The sequence below is a fragment of the Hylobates moloch genome, unplaced genomic scaffold (genome assembly GCF_009828535.3).
Source record: "Hylobates moloch isolate HMO894 unplaced genomic scaffold, HMol_V3 SCAFFOLD_20, whole genome shotgun sequence".
Lineage (NCBI taxonomy): Eukaryota > Metazoa > Chordata > Mammalia > Primates > Hylobatidae > Hylobates > Hylobates moloch.
The window spans coordinates 50,123,759-50,138,688 of record NW_026652295.1 but is presented as its reverse complement, the minus strand read 5'-3'; the positions used below and the strand labels follow the sequence as shown (position 1 = coordinate 50,138,688).

The 14,930-nt window shown below is 38.7% G+C and overlaps 1 protein-coding gene across 6 annotated transcripts in view; it reads right to left on the bottom strand.

Moving 5' to 3' along the window:
- The window catches only part of EFHC1 (EF-hand domain containing 1), a 105,165-nt gene that overhangs the window by 36,455 nt on the left and 53,780 nt on the right, over window positions 1-14,930 (bottom strand). For 4 of the 6 annotated variants that reach the window (XR_009211240.1, XR_009211243.1, XR_009211244.1 and 1 more), the window contains 2 exons: window positions 8,976-9,189; window positions 8,440-8,587 (listed from right to left, as the gene is read on the bottom strand). Coding sequence is in view for 1 of the 6 variants with exons in the window: in XM_032141598.2 (XP_031997489.1) it covers window positions 8,440-8,587; window positions 8,976-9,189 (362 nt within the window). In the remaining 5 variants the exon portion in view is untranslated. Of the gene's footprint in view, window positions 1-6,597; window positions 6,713-8,439; window positions 8,588-8,975; window positions 9,190-14,930 lie in introns of all 6 variants that reach the window. The other 2 variants (XR_009211241.1, XR_009211242.1) reach the window with 1 other exon arrangement.

The following is a 14,930-nucleotide window of genomic DNA, read 5'->3' as shown; positions in this document are numbered from 1 at the left end:
ATATATACTAAATTATGATGACCACCAGGGAGCTATTTTAGTGGCAGAAAGCAGTCAAGCCTCAATCTTCTATGTGTTTCCAAGAACTAGAGCCATGAAACATATAAAGTTAAAATGTGATCATCCAATCATTTGGGGAAAGAGACAATAACTCTCCCTTTCCCAAAGAAGCCAGATTCCCATTCCCCTTTATACAGCAGGAAGAACACTCATGGCATCTGCTGCCTTTGAGCAAGATGGAGTAAATTCACAGATAGATGACAACAGGTGGTACTGTTTAAGGAAGAGCTAGTTAAAGTTACAGCCCCTACTTTATTGCCAAAGCCCAAGTCAGGGCACATTCTGGAAAAGAGCTGCAAGTTACAGGGCAAGGTTTGCTCACATGGGTCAACAAGAAAACAGAGGGACCAGCTGGCTATGCCCAACAGGGACTGCCAACTGAGAGGTGGCTGGAGGTCCTAACATGCTGGGTGAAGACTCTGTGCCAAGCCCTCCAATGACCTTCCTTAACTTCCATAAAAGTGAACATGTTTTATAGAGTGGCTAATCTTCCAGAGGTAAGAGGGATGTCACAGTTTTCTGTGTGCTCTTAGAATATTTTGCTATGAGCATCCTGGCAAAGTCCTCCACTTAGAAAATGAGACAGATAAGCAAAAAGAAGGAATAAGGAAGAGCAGGTGTGCTAGAAAGATGAAAATGACAATGGCTTCATTTTTAGTTGTACAAAGTGAGAGATGCTGGTGGCTCAGATGGACAGACATGTTGAAAATAGATTCAGCAGAACGGAGAGCAATTCAGATACTGCAATGTCAAGAAAGTATAGAGAAGGCAAGCAAGAGGACCAAAAACAGGACCTTGAGAAATGCCAACCTAGTAGACAGAAGTAGGAAAGACACACACAATAGGCTTTAAGAGAGGTAGGACTACCAGAAACTTTGAATTTCCAGAACTCAAGAGAGGATTTCAAAAGAGGGGTGATAAAGAATAATCAATATTATATGTAGATCAGAAAAAATAAAGACTAGACCAAGGGGTCAGCAAACTATGACACCCAGGCCAAAGCCAACCTGCTGCCTATTTTTTATACATAAAATTTTATTGAAATACAGCCACTCTTATTCATTTATGTATTGTCTATGGCTGCTTTCACGCCGTAAGGGTAGAGTTGAGTAGTCATGCCAAAGAAGGTATGGCTGACCCACAAAGCCTAAACAATTTACTACCTGTCCCTTCACTAAAAAAAAAAAAAAAAAAAAAAAAAAAAATGCCAACCCTTCTCTAGATTACGAGCTCCCTATTCTCTCATATAATTGCCTAAGCATTTAATATAAAGTTTGGTATATGGTATAAGCTCAAATATCTGTTGAATTAATGACTAAATGAGAAGAGTCCATTATACTTGGAAACAATCAATGACCTTCAAGAAAGCAATTTATGAAGCAGTCATTAAAAAAAGTCAAAAAGATTCTGGAGCCGTCAGGAGGGAAGTGGTTACAGACACAAAATAGAAGAATTAGATGTGAAGAAATAGGAGGAGTTACTTATCTCTGACAAAAGAAGGTAAAGAGAAGAAGAGTGATAGTAGAGAAACATTCTAAGATAAAGGGTGAGAAAACTGATGAAGCCCACATTGGATCATTTGATCTCATATTTGAAACCAATTACTTCCATTTCCTTAAAGAAAATGGAAAAGGAAATGAGAACATTTGGAAAATTCTCATGGGAAAAGTAGCTAGAAGTGAAAAAGAAAAGGATTAAAAAGGTAACTGAGTAAGTGAGTAGGGGCCTCTTGAAGCTGAAGTGTACAAATGGGCATGTTAATGGAACAAGAATAATACATATGAACAAGTGTGTGTATGTATCTATGCTATTCACACATGTGGATTTCCTGTGGAGGGTGGGTTAATAAGTGTGTGCATTTGCTGTCCTTAAGTCTGAGTTCAAAATACTGCAGTGGAGGACCCCAAACCCAAAGAGTATTTAAGAACTTGAAGAGGAAGTTAATACTCAGTTACCTGTGCATTATTCTAATTTTCTGGCTCAGAGAAAGCAAATGGCCAACTCCAAATTTCATCATCTTAGAACTGACAATTGACATAAAAAGTACTGGTCTGACAAGTACTCATGATCCCCTTTCATGACTCTTTGCAATGAGTGGCAAAATATATTTATAACTGCATTTCCTTAGAGCAGGATTCTTTATCAGATGGGTGAGTCAGGAGCTAAATGCAGAATAGCTAAGAGAAACAGAAGACGCGACAGTGGATTTGTATCGTCTCCATGTGTTTTTCCTAACTCATCTCTCTGACCCATCACAAGAGAAGAAGGGCGGGGGTGAGGATCAAAATGAGGATGGCAATGGATCTCTTAACCCATATCGTAGTCCATTTGTGTTGCTATGAAATAACTGAGGCTGGTAATTTATTTAAAAAAAAACAGAGGCTTATTTGGCTCAGAGTTCTGCAGACTGTATAAGGAACATGGTACCAACATTTGCTTCTAGTGAAAATGTCAGGCTGCTTCCCTTCATGGTGGAAGGGGAAGGGGAGCAGACATGTGCAGAGATCACATGATAAGAGAAGAGGCAAGAGAGAGAGAGTAGGTGGTGCCAGGCTCTTTTCCACAACAGTTCTCATGGGAACTACAAGTGAGAACTCATTCCTATGAGAATGGCACCAAGCCATTTATGATGGATCTGCCCTCAGGATCCAGACACCTTCCATGAGGCCCATCTCCAACACTGGGGATCAGATTTCAACACAAGGCTTGGTGCGGCCAAACAAACCATATCCATATGGCAACCTAAAATTTGAATTTCTCCTTATTTTTACTGATATCATAGTCTAAGAGTCACAGTGGTATCTTTTCCTCATTACTACATTTTTAAAAACTTAAATTACTAAATTTAAAAAAATTTTAAAGATGATTTAATTAGTGGTATGCTGAAGCAAGAAGCTTTCCAGTGTCTGCTGGTATTTGCATAAACAAGGGACAATTACAGAAACAAACTTTCGGGAAGTACTTGAATTAAATATATGACTATGAATATGAAGTGGGCCTTTAATGCTGTCCAACCACCAAACTATGCTTCTCTAGTCCATTCAGCCTCCACTTTCCTGGACAGCTGTCATATTTGTTTAAGTCCTGAGGCTTTTTTTTTTTAAAGATGTGTCCATGAAATGAGACAATTTTTTTTTTTTTTTACATTTTAACATCTCTGGAATTAACATGCATTTTCAATTAATGATATGGATTATATTTGGCAATTTTTTCTTTCTTAGTAGTAGCTAAAATATGTTGTTTTAAATTTTATTTTATATTCATTTTATTGATATTTATATATTCAATAAAATAGAGCATTTCATAACTTCTCCTCTCTCTTGAAACCTCCAACATCTCCCTCTATCCTCACTCTTTCTACTGCACTACTATCACGAAACAATCACAAAGGCCTCCCAATATCTACCCACCTACCAGAATCTGAACCCACATATGCTGCCTTTTGCCTGCTGCCCTAGATCAAGGTTTTAAAGAGTAGTCCCAGGACCCGTGGAGGTTCCCAAGACCCTTCAGGGGTCTGTGAAGTCAAAATTATTCTTGTGATAATACTTAGTCATTATTTGTCTTTTTACTCTTGTTTTCCCACAAGTGCACAATGGAGTTTTCCAAAGGTCACACAACACAGGCTATCACAGCAGGCAGAACACAAAAGCACATGAAAATCCAGTCATCTTCTATTACTAAGTAAGTCAGACATTAAGAGGTTTGCAAAAATGTAAAGCAATATCACTCTTCTCACTAAATTTTTTTTGTTTGTAAAAATAGTTTTTTTCACAAAATTATGTTATTTGTGTTGACATGAAATGGGTTTATTGTTTTCAAAATAAATTAATATTTGAAAATTTTTCAGATACAATTTCTAATATGCTAAATAGCAATAGATATAAACACATAAAAACTCTTTGGGGCCCTCAATAATTTTTAAGGGTATAAAGGTGTCTCGAGACCCGAAAGTTTGAGAAATACTGCCCTAGGTGAATGCTTGGTGCTTCTATCTGAAGCCAATTCCTCCTCTCATACTAAACCCCATCCTCTCACAAACTCCAGAAATTCTCCCCGCTCTCTCACACACTTATCAATGTTTTCCTCTCTATGGAATCATTCCCATTAACATACAAACATGCTATTTCTTCTATGTTAAAACAAAAGCAAAAACAAAATAAAACGAAACCTTCTCCTGACTTCACTTTCTCTGCCAGCTGCTGCCCCATTTCTCTGTTGTCCTTTGCACCAAACCTCCCCAAAAGAGTAGTCTCTCCACTCTGATCCAGAATTCCTCTCTCCCATTCTCTCTTAAATCTACTGCCATCAGGTTTTCCCCGTCTTCCCATTCCACTGAAACTCCTCATTAAGGACTCCAAGGTCCCCAATTCCCTTAATATTGCTAAATCCCCATTTGACATAATGAATCATTCTGAGGTAGGAAGTGGGACTCGACTCTAGAGGCTCGGCTCGGACACAGGACCAAATTGAGGACTGGCTAAAATAGGTCTGAGGCAGAGGCAGCCTTCCATAAGGCATGCCCACAAGTGCGCCATATCAGTTTACCGTTGCCATGACAACATCCGGAAGTAACCACCCCTTTCCACAGCAACGACGCGAACACCTGGAAGTTACCACCCTTTTCCTGGAAATGTCTGCATAATATGAGTGCAGAACTGCCTTTGAGCTACAATTCTGGGCACAATGCCTATGGGGTATCCCTACTCTACAAGGAGCAGAACCTCAGCTGCTGCTGCACACTGTTGCTTAAAAACAGTTGCCGTTTAACAGCACCAGCTCTCCCTGGAATTCTTTCTTGGGAAAAGCCAGTAACTCTCCCTGGCTGAGCCCTAAATTTGAAGCTCACCTGTCCTCCATCAAGTCTGTCTTCCTTGATACGAAGGCATTTCTCAGTTTGCACAGTTCCAAGACGCATGAATTGCGATTACCACCATTTAGTAAAATAACCCATTCCCCCAACAACATGGTTCAAATTTCAGTTAACACAGTTATTAACTATGAGTAATTGCATAAAGTACAAACTTATCTGTCAGGACTTTAGTCCACTAACCACAATGTAATTAAACAAATGCATATCACAATCAGTGACAATTACATCACTTCTTTCAAAGTCTGTTGGTGACTAGTCACTGTATATTTGTTTTATAGTTCACGCAGACAGTAAAGTGTGTAGCTATGTTGCCTCCTTGTCTCTCAGTGATACACAAACTGTATTTTACAAACATGGAAAATCAAAAGAGAGAATTGGTCAATAAGGATGAAAGTACAGCAAAGATGCAAGAAGTGAATTCAAGTCAAATATAAATGGAGTTACAGAAGAGAAAGCTGACTGTAGGAATGTCGACACAGCTGCCTTTCAAGAGACTCTGGATGTGCAGCCAGTGGAAACTGGTGAAGGCAAACCTATCAACATAAATGAGAAAAGTGGCTGTAATGAAAACAATGAAGATATCCCAGATGCCTGTAAAATGCTTCACATTAAAAGAACTCTCAGAGATATCTCATTTTCATTAAAGGAAGTCTAAGACATATTTTATAACACTGAAAGCAAAAATCATAAAATGTTGAAAGTTGATCCAATCTTAAACAGGAATATGACAATTCACCAAGGCATAGAACAGATGTTCAGTCTGCATCATAAGTTATACAATGAGAAGTAGGCAAGTGCTGCTCAAACCACTTTTGATAAAGTTTTTATAAAGAAATAAAACACTTTAATTCTTAATGTTATCAATGTTTTAAATTACAATGTGCTAAGTAAAAATTAGCTTTACTATTTTTTCATGTCCTTATACATTTATAACCATCAAAGTTTTTAATGTTGTGACAATTTTTTTTTTTTTTTTTTTTTTTGGGGGGGAGCCTTGCTCTGTCGCCCAGGCTGGAGTGCAGTGGCGCAATCTTGGCTCACTGCAACCTACGCCTCCTGGGTTCAAGTGATTCTCCTGCCTCAGCCTCCTGAGTAGCTGGGATTACAGGTGCACACCACCACGCCTAGCTAATTTTTTTGTATTTTTAGCAGAGACGTGGTTTCACCATGTTGGTCAGGCTGGTCTTGAACTCCTGACCTCATGATCCGCCCACCTCGGCCTCCCAAAGTGCTGGGATTACAGGCATGAGCCACCGCGCCTGGCAGTGACAAAAATTTTTAAAGGGCACAGAACAATTGTACATTTTCCCTTTGATTATTAGAATTGTTTTGCATGTTATCTTTTAGAGTCCTACGCTACCCCTTCATTTGGCATCCAGGATACCACATTTTTTTCCTGCTTTAGTGGTTTTCCTTTTCAGTCTCCCTAACTGTTAAGTATTGGTGGACCCCAGAGCTTAGTTCTCAGAGCCATTCTTTTCTTTAGCTACACTAACTCCTTCAGAGATTTCATCCAGGCCAGGAGCAATGGCTCACGCCTGTAATCCTAGCACTTTGGGAGGCCAAGGAGGTAGAATCACCTGAGCCCAGGAGTTCTGGGCAACAAACTGAGACCCCTGTCTCTACTGAAAATTTAAAAATTAGCTAGGAATAGTGGCGTGCACCTGTAGTTCCAGCTACTTGGGAAGCTGAAGTGGGAGGATGTCAGGAGTTTGAGGCTGCAGTGAGCTCTTATTCCACTATCGGCATTGCATGCCAGCCTGGGTACAGAGCGACATCCTGTCGACAGAGAGAGAGAGAAAGATCATGCAGTCTCACAGCCTAAAATACCACTATATGCCAACAACTCATCGCCAGCCCAGACCTCTCACTCAAACTCCAGATTTACATATCCAACAGACTATATGCTCTCTACTTCGCTGTCTTAAACCTAATATACGATATATCCAGAACTGAAATCCCCACCCCAACCAACAAAGAAGGCAACTGCTCTATCCACATCCCACATCTTCCCCATCTCAGGTGATCACAATTTCTTCCTTCCAGTTGCTCAGGCCAAACATCTTGGAGTCATCCTTAACTATTCTCTTCCCCTCACATCCCCTAGAAAATCTGTCTGAAGTCCAATTGGTGCTACCTTCAAAATATATCCAAATCAGACCACTTCTCCCCACCTCCACTGATACCACCATCCTGGGCCCAGACATCATCGTCTCTTGCCTGGAATACTGCAAGTCTCTTAACTAATCTCTCTCCTAATCTATTTTCAACACAAGAGCCAGGATAGTTCTTTTAAAATATATGTCAAATCTTGCTACTCCTCTATTCAGATGCCCCTGCTCCCAATGGCTCATTTCATTCAGAGAAAAAAGCCAGCACCTTTCCAAAGAACTAGTAAGTCCTACACAATCTAGCCCATTGTTAATTTTCTAATTCCATCTCTTACTCCTCTTCCTCTCACTCACTCCATTTCAGCCACCCTCACTGGCCTACTTCTTCCCAATGTTCCTTGAGTACTTTAAGTAAAATATGCTAGTATTTAGGGCCTTTGCATGCACCATTTCCTCTTCCTGAAAAGCACTTCCTCCAGAAATCCAACCAGCTAACTCGCCTCAAGTGTTTGTTCAATGTCACCTCAAGGTACAACCACCTACCCTGACCTACCTTCACAACCTACTGCCACTCTCCAGAAACACTTATTACTCTTAATTTGCTCCAATTTTTACAGCATTCATCACCCAATATACTGTATAATTTATTTGTATTATTGTCTATATCCTGCTGCTTGGAAGGTCAACTCAATGTGGGTAGCAACTTCTTGTCTATTTTGTTTACTGATAAAAGTCCAAGGGCCTGGTGATAGTCTCTGACACATAATAGGCATTTAATAATTATAGCTGACCCTTGAACGACAAGAATTTGCATTGCACAGGCCCACTAAAACCTGGATTTTCTTCTGCTTTGCCACCCTTTAGACAGCAAAACCAATCCATCCTTCTCAGCCTACTCAACACGAAGATGAGGATGAAGACCTCTAAGATGATCCACTTCCACTTAATGAATAGTAAATAATTTTCTGTTTCTTATGATTTCCCTAATTTTATTTTCTCTAGCTTACTGTATTGTAAGAATACAGGATGCAATACACACGACAGAAAATATGTGTTAATCAACTGTTTATGTTATCAGTAAGGCTTACAGTAGGCTATTAGTAGTTAAGTTTTGGGGTGTCAAAAGTTATACATGAATTTTCACCTGTGGAGGGAAGCTGGTACCCCTAAGTCCCACATTGTTCAAGGGTCAACTGTATTTGCTAAATAAATGAAGTTGAAAAAGTTCTAAGTTACTAGTTATTACATTGACACAGGGAACCTTCTGTTTATATCTAATAATTCCCACCTGGTGAGAGAAATTGGAAAATCTAAAATGTGATTACTCATTCGTTTTCTCAAGAATTACTTCCTAAATATCTTGAGTGTGCCAAACCCTAGCAATCAAACACACACCTTTCTGATTCTGGAGCAGGTGCTTCTCGCTTTCGGACATGGTTCTGAATTGATGCGAGTGCTTCTGGTGAAGACTGGGCAGCATTGCTTTCCATGTATTTCAAAACATACTCGTCTGTATCAAGGATGATGAACCGGTGACCAAACACTGGAGAGAAGGTAGCAACACACTTAGCTTGGTGATGTTCTCTCACGCAATCAGGAGTAAAATAGTATTAACCCTCCAATGATAAATTTACGGGTATGCATTTATGACAGAAACTAATGAGCTTTCTTTAAACAACATACTAATATGCAGTCGTTTGCTCAGTATTTACAAAACTTATTGTCGACATCTGTAGCCAACAAATGCAATCAACTTAGAGTTTAATTGATTAGGAAGGTGATTAACACATTATACCATATATACAAGGATAGTAGCTTTATCTCAGTTGCAATACAATCTAATTGCCTCTTACAAGGTTAAATGAATTAAATTCCAATTAAGAACTCATTCAGGCAGCCAGTAGGAAATTCTGGACTGTGTTTAGACCTACCCTCAATCACAGCACCAATGAAGAAGTCACTGGGGCCATAGTAGATAGGGTTGTCCACTGTAGAGTATGGTTTAACAACTTTAGTCCTGCGAAGGTACTTGCCCCCAATGATACCAGAATTGCGAACAGGAGGCTCAAAGATACTGATCATGTCGGTAGCTAGAAAGTAAGAGAAGACAAATCTGCGGTCTTTGTCTTCTGGGATGGGGGATTCCTACAAAGGTGAAGAAAAGAGGATATTATGAAGGTTCATGGTCTATGCAGACGTGCAAACGTAAATGCCTATAGGGGCCAGGTATAGGATATAAATGAAGCAGTCTGGGTTCTTACAATATAAACAAACCATCTATGGGGAACCTCTGGCGTCTCTGGGAAGAACATGCCTCATCTAAGGGAGGCTTCCCAAGGGAGGCCACACCAATGCAACTCAATTGTTGCCTTGTGAGAATGTAGGCCCAATGTTGCTAGATCTTTCAGTTTTTCAAAAGATAAAAATGTGGATTATTATTTTAAACCTCTGATTTTAAAGTACTGACTCCAACTCTTTTAAAGCACCATGAAGCCCAAACAAACACAGTATGCTAGAACATGTATGTGGGCTACATTCTGACCACAGGCTGCTAGTTGAGACCTGTTGGCTGACGTTATGTTCAACTTCATGAACACTAAGATGATTATGCAAGGTTTTATTTTTTAAGCAAATCAATTTATATACATAATGTAAAAAATAAAATTCAAAAAGAAGGGACAAGAGTAATATAAAATCAAAGAATTGAAAGTGATTCTGAGAAACTACCTTGTAGACAAGACTTTTTCTAAATCAAATTGCAGAGTGATCACACAACCCCTAAGGAAGAAATTCCAGTTTCAACAAACCTTAATACAGATTTGCTTATTCCTGACTAAAATCCGCTCATATTGTAACTGTAGCACATCTTCTCATTAAGACCATGGGATTGTTTGTGTAATAATTCCTCATCTATTAAAGAAGTCATTAGATTTTTCTCTTAGTGAAATAATTTTCTCATATCATTCCTTCATCTAATAGTCTCCAAATCATTTGGATTGTACACCCATGTAATGAAAATATAAATGTTAAAAAAACAACCACAATATAGTTAATAAAAATCAAATCATATCACTCCTCTGCTCTCAAATCTTCAAAGAATTTCTATCACACTTAGAATAAAATACAAACTCCTAAGCAGGGGTATACCGGGGGGTTGGCGGGGGGACAATGGTAATGGTTTACTATGGCGGGAAAGAGTACTATAAAACTTAAAAAAAATTATTGTCTTTATTGGGAATGAGGTTTATATTTATAGAAAAGCATAAATATTACAGAGAATTCTCACTCCCCTCACCAAGGTTCTCCTAATGTTAACATCCTATATAGCCATTAGTACAATTATCTGAACCAGGAAAATAACAATAGTACGTTATTAGTAAATAAACTATGTTTCTCACAAATGCTCTTTTTGTTTCAGGATCCCATCCAGGATCCCACATTGCATTTAGTTATTATTTCTCTTTAGTCTCCTCCAATATGTGATAGATAGTTCCTCAATCTGCCCTTCTCTTTCATGACTTTGATGCTTTTGAAGACTACTCATCAATTATTTTCTTGAATGTTCCTCAGGCATCTCATTTTTGCATTTTTGGCAAAAGTATCCCAGAAAAGATATCATGTCTTTAGTGTATACCAGGGAGTTTATGATGTCAATATATCTTATTATGGAGAACACTGACCTTGATCACTTGGTTAAGGTTTCTGCTGGATTTCTTCCCTTAAAGTTACCATATTTCCCTTTGCAATTACAAAACATCTTGGGGGAGATGTTTTGAGATTATGGGAATCCTGTGTCTCCTCAAAGGTTTTCCCACTAATTTTAGCAGCCATTGCTGGATCTTATCTGCAACCGTGATTACAGCAGTGTGTGCCTAATGATAATTTTTCTACTTCCCACTTTTCTTTTACATTAATTAACTGAAATTCTACTGTATGGAGGAGCCATCCCTTTGGGGATGAGTATCACTGATGTTGTTTAGAATTACAGGCACATGATAAGAAGACACAGACCAACTTTTAGTTGGTTTTATTTTTAAATTCTCTGCAGCTTGTTATCTATACTTTCTTGTTACCTGGACTGCTCCTATCAGCCCATTCCTCTGGCCTTGTTATACCACTGGTTGCAGAGCCCTGACTGGCCCCCGACCTGTCATTTCCACCTTTTCGCCCTCCATTCACTGCACACTGTCTCGGTCTTACATGAAGCTCTCTCAGATATTCCCCTGGCTGGCTCCCTCAGCTATTCGTTTGGTTTCTGCTCTGCTATGACCTCCTCAGAGAGGCTTTCCCCATTCTGCTGATACAAATGAGCCCCTTCCCCATCATTCTCTGTCTCGTTTTATTTTTTACAGCACATGTTACTACCTATCCTTATACAATGTATTTGACTAGAATGTCAACTAGAATGTAAGCTCCATGAGAGCAAATATTTGTCTATCTTATTCTCCACTGCACCTTTGGTATCTAGAACCATATCTAGCCCAGAGTAGTCCTTTAATATTTGTTGAATGAATTAATAATTAAACATATGTTGTTCTATATAAATATAGTTTGTGCATTAAAAGGAACATATAAAAATATCAGAGGCTATAAAATAAATGCACTCATAGTAAACAAAATAAACAGAAGCTGTAATATTTTCTTAACAAACATCACAGATGGTACTGTCTTGCGTATCTCTTGGAAGACATTCAGCTGCTTTGGAGATCACGGTTCAAATCATGTTTCTTATGTTCTTCCAAAGCTTTGCCAAGTTTCTCAGTCAGTACTCCACTCTCAGTCCCAGAGAGTTTACCAGCATATTTTTGCTTAGGCACCAATTGCCTACTAGGATTTAGTATATGTTATTTTCTCAGAACACATCCAGTGTCTTTGCCTGACCTCCATGGGATTTAATTAATTTGTCTCTGATCATTTCTGTAGCATATTCCTTTCTTTTTGAATTTCCATATATTTTCTTTTGAAGTCCCCACCTCACTCGTAAACCTTTTCCCCTTATTGTCAAGCACCCTTTCTTCCTCAAGAACTTTTGTGATGAGTCTAATGAATACATTCTCTATTTCACCAAATAGGTCAGAGGAAAACATCTGAAAATTACCATGACCAGAATATCACTTCTTTTTTCCTGCCCACATAAAGATATCCACTATTTCTTTACTAATAGTTCTGTTGGCTTTCTTTTAAAATTTTTTACCGTGAGCAGTAACACAGAGAGAAAACTGCAAAAAAAAAAAAAAAAAAACAAAAAACCAAACAACAATAAAAATATCACAATGCCCAGCCGAAAGAATTTTAATAAAGTGAACACCCATATAACCACCATCCAGGTTGAGAAACAAAACGCTGACAGAACCTCCCAATCAATATTCTATCCTTCCCCCACCAAACAGGCCATTGCCTTGAATTGTATGGTTTTCTTTAGTTTTGCTACAAAGCAGACATCCACAAAGTTTTGTTTTGTCTGCTTTTTAATCTTCATATAAATGAAATTACATAATATGTATGCATTCTTTTGTGTCTGGATTCTTACATTCAAAATTGTGTTTACGTGATTTAGCCATGTTGTTTATTAGTAGCTGTAGTTATTTTCATTGAACAGAAATCAAATTATGACACAAATATACCATAACTTATCCAGTCTCTTGTAGGTAGACATTTAGGTCTATTTTTGCTATTATGAATTATGCTATTATAAACATTCTTATGTTTTGGTGAACATACATTGCACCCTTAGCACAATCTAGTAAATTCATTATGCCAAACTGTTTTACAAAGTGGGTATACTCTCTTAGTAAAGAGTATGAGAGTTCCTATGGTTCCATATTCTCATCAACATATTAATGATTCTGATGGGTGGGTAGAGGCAACTCACTATGATTGTAATCTGCACTTCTTTAGTTACTAACGAAGCTAAGCAACTTCTCATATGTACATATTTTTAAAGACAGCCTCTGTTGGCCGGGTTGGAGTGCAGTGGCAGGATCATAGCTCACTGCAGTTTCGAACTCCTGGGTTCAAGTGATCCTCCCGCCTTAGTGTCCCAGGTAGCAGGGACTATAGGCACATGCCACCAAGCCCAATTAACTTATTTTTTTATCTTTGTAGAGACAGGGTCTCATTATGTTACCCAGGCTGCCTTCAAGCAATCTTCCTGCCTCGGGCTCCCAAAGTGCTGGGAAAACAGGTGTGAGTCACTGCACCTGGCCCTTCTTATATGTTTGGTTGCCTCTTGGATATCCTCTTTTGTGAAATGCCTGTTCAAGTTTCTTGCTCATTTTTCTTAATGATTTCAGAGTGTTCTTTATATATTCTGCATATAAGATCTTGGTTGATTTCTGTATTAAACATCTGCGCCCACTTGAAGCTTGCCTTTTTTTACACTCTTAATGGTGTTTTTTGGAAGAACAGAAATTCTTCATCTTAATATAATCAAATTTATCCATTAAATTAAATTAATTAATTAATTTATTTATTTATTTAGGAGACAGAGCCTCGCTCTGTCACCCAGGCTAAAGTGAAGTGGCTCAGTCTCGGCTCACTGCAACCTCCGCCCCCCAGACTCAAGTGATTCTCCTGCCTCAGCCTCCCAAGTAGCTGAGACTACAGGCATGCACTATCATGCCCAGCTAATTTTTTGTATTTTTAGTAGGGTCAGGGTTTCACCATGTTGGCCATGCTGGTCTCAAACTCCTGAGCTGGGGCAATCTGCCCACCTTGGTCTCCCAAAGTGCTGGGATTACAGGCATGAACCACTGCGCCCGGCCATTTATCCATTTTTAAAACATGACCGCTTTTTTTGTATCCAACTAAATAAATCTTTCCCTACTATAATGTTAAGATTATTTATTGCTAAGAAGTTTTATTGTTTTACCTTTCACATTTAGATTTTCTTTTTTTTTTTTTGAGACGGAGTCTCGCTCTTTCACCCAGGCTGGAGTGCAGTGGCGCGATCTCGGCTCACTGCAGGCTCCGCCCCCTGGGGTTCACGCCATTCTCCTGCCTCAGCCTCCCGAGTAGCTGGGACTACAGGCGCCTGCCACCTCGCCCGCCTAATTTTTTGTATTTTTAGTAGAGACGGGGTTTCACCATGTTAGCCAGGATGGTCTCGATCTCCTGACCTCGTGATCTGCCCGCCTCGGCCTCCCAAAGTGCTGGGATTACAGGCGTGAGCCACCGCGCCCGGCCCACATTTAGATTTTCAATCTACCTAGACTTGATTTCCACTTTTGGAGTGAGATGGAGGTCAAATTTTCTTCTTTTTTGTTACATGAATATCTAATTGTTTGCTATCACTGATTAGAAACATCTTCCTTTCCCAGCCCCTCTGCAGTGCTGTATTTGTCATATGTCTTTTCCTGGGCTGTCTAATCTGTTCTATTGGTTTGTCTATCCTTGCACCAGTAACATGTTATTTTAATTACTGTGACTTTTAATACAGAGTGATATTTTTGTGAGCAAAATCCACTGATCTTGCTCTTCTCCAAGAGTATCTTGGCTATTCCTGGTGCTTTGCCTCTCCACTTAAATTACAGAATCAATTTGTCAGTAAAAATAAAAACGTTTTTGGATTTTTTGACTGTAATTGCTTTTAAACCATCGATCAATTTGGGGAAAATATTTTTATAATAAGGAATTTTCTAGCCAATGAACATGGCATATCCCTTCATTTATTTATGTCTTCTTAATTTTCTCTCAATAATATTTTAGGTGTTACATATTTTTGTATGTAACATATCTTTTGTATGTAACACCTAAAAGATATGTAACACCTAAAGTGTTTTTGTATGTAACACCTAAAAGATATGTAACACCTAGGTGTTACATATCTCTTGTATGTAAAAGATATTACATATCTCTTGTATGTAAAAGATATTACATATCTCTTG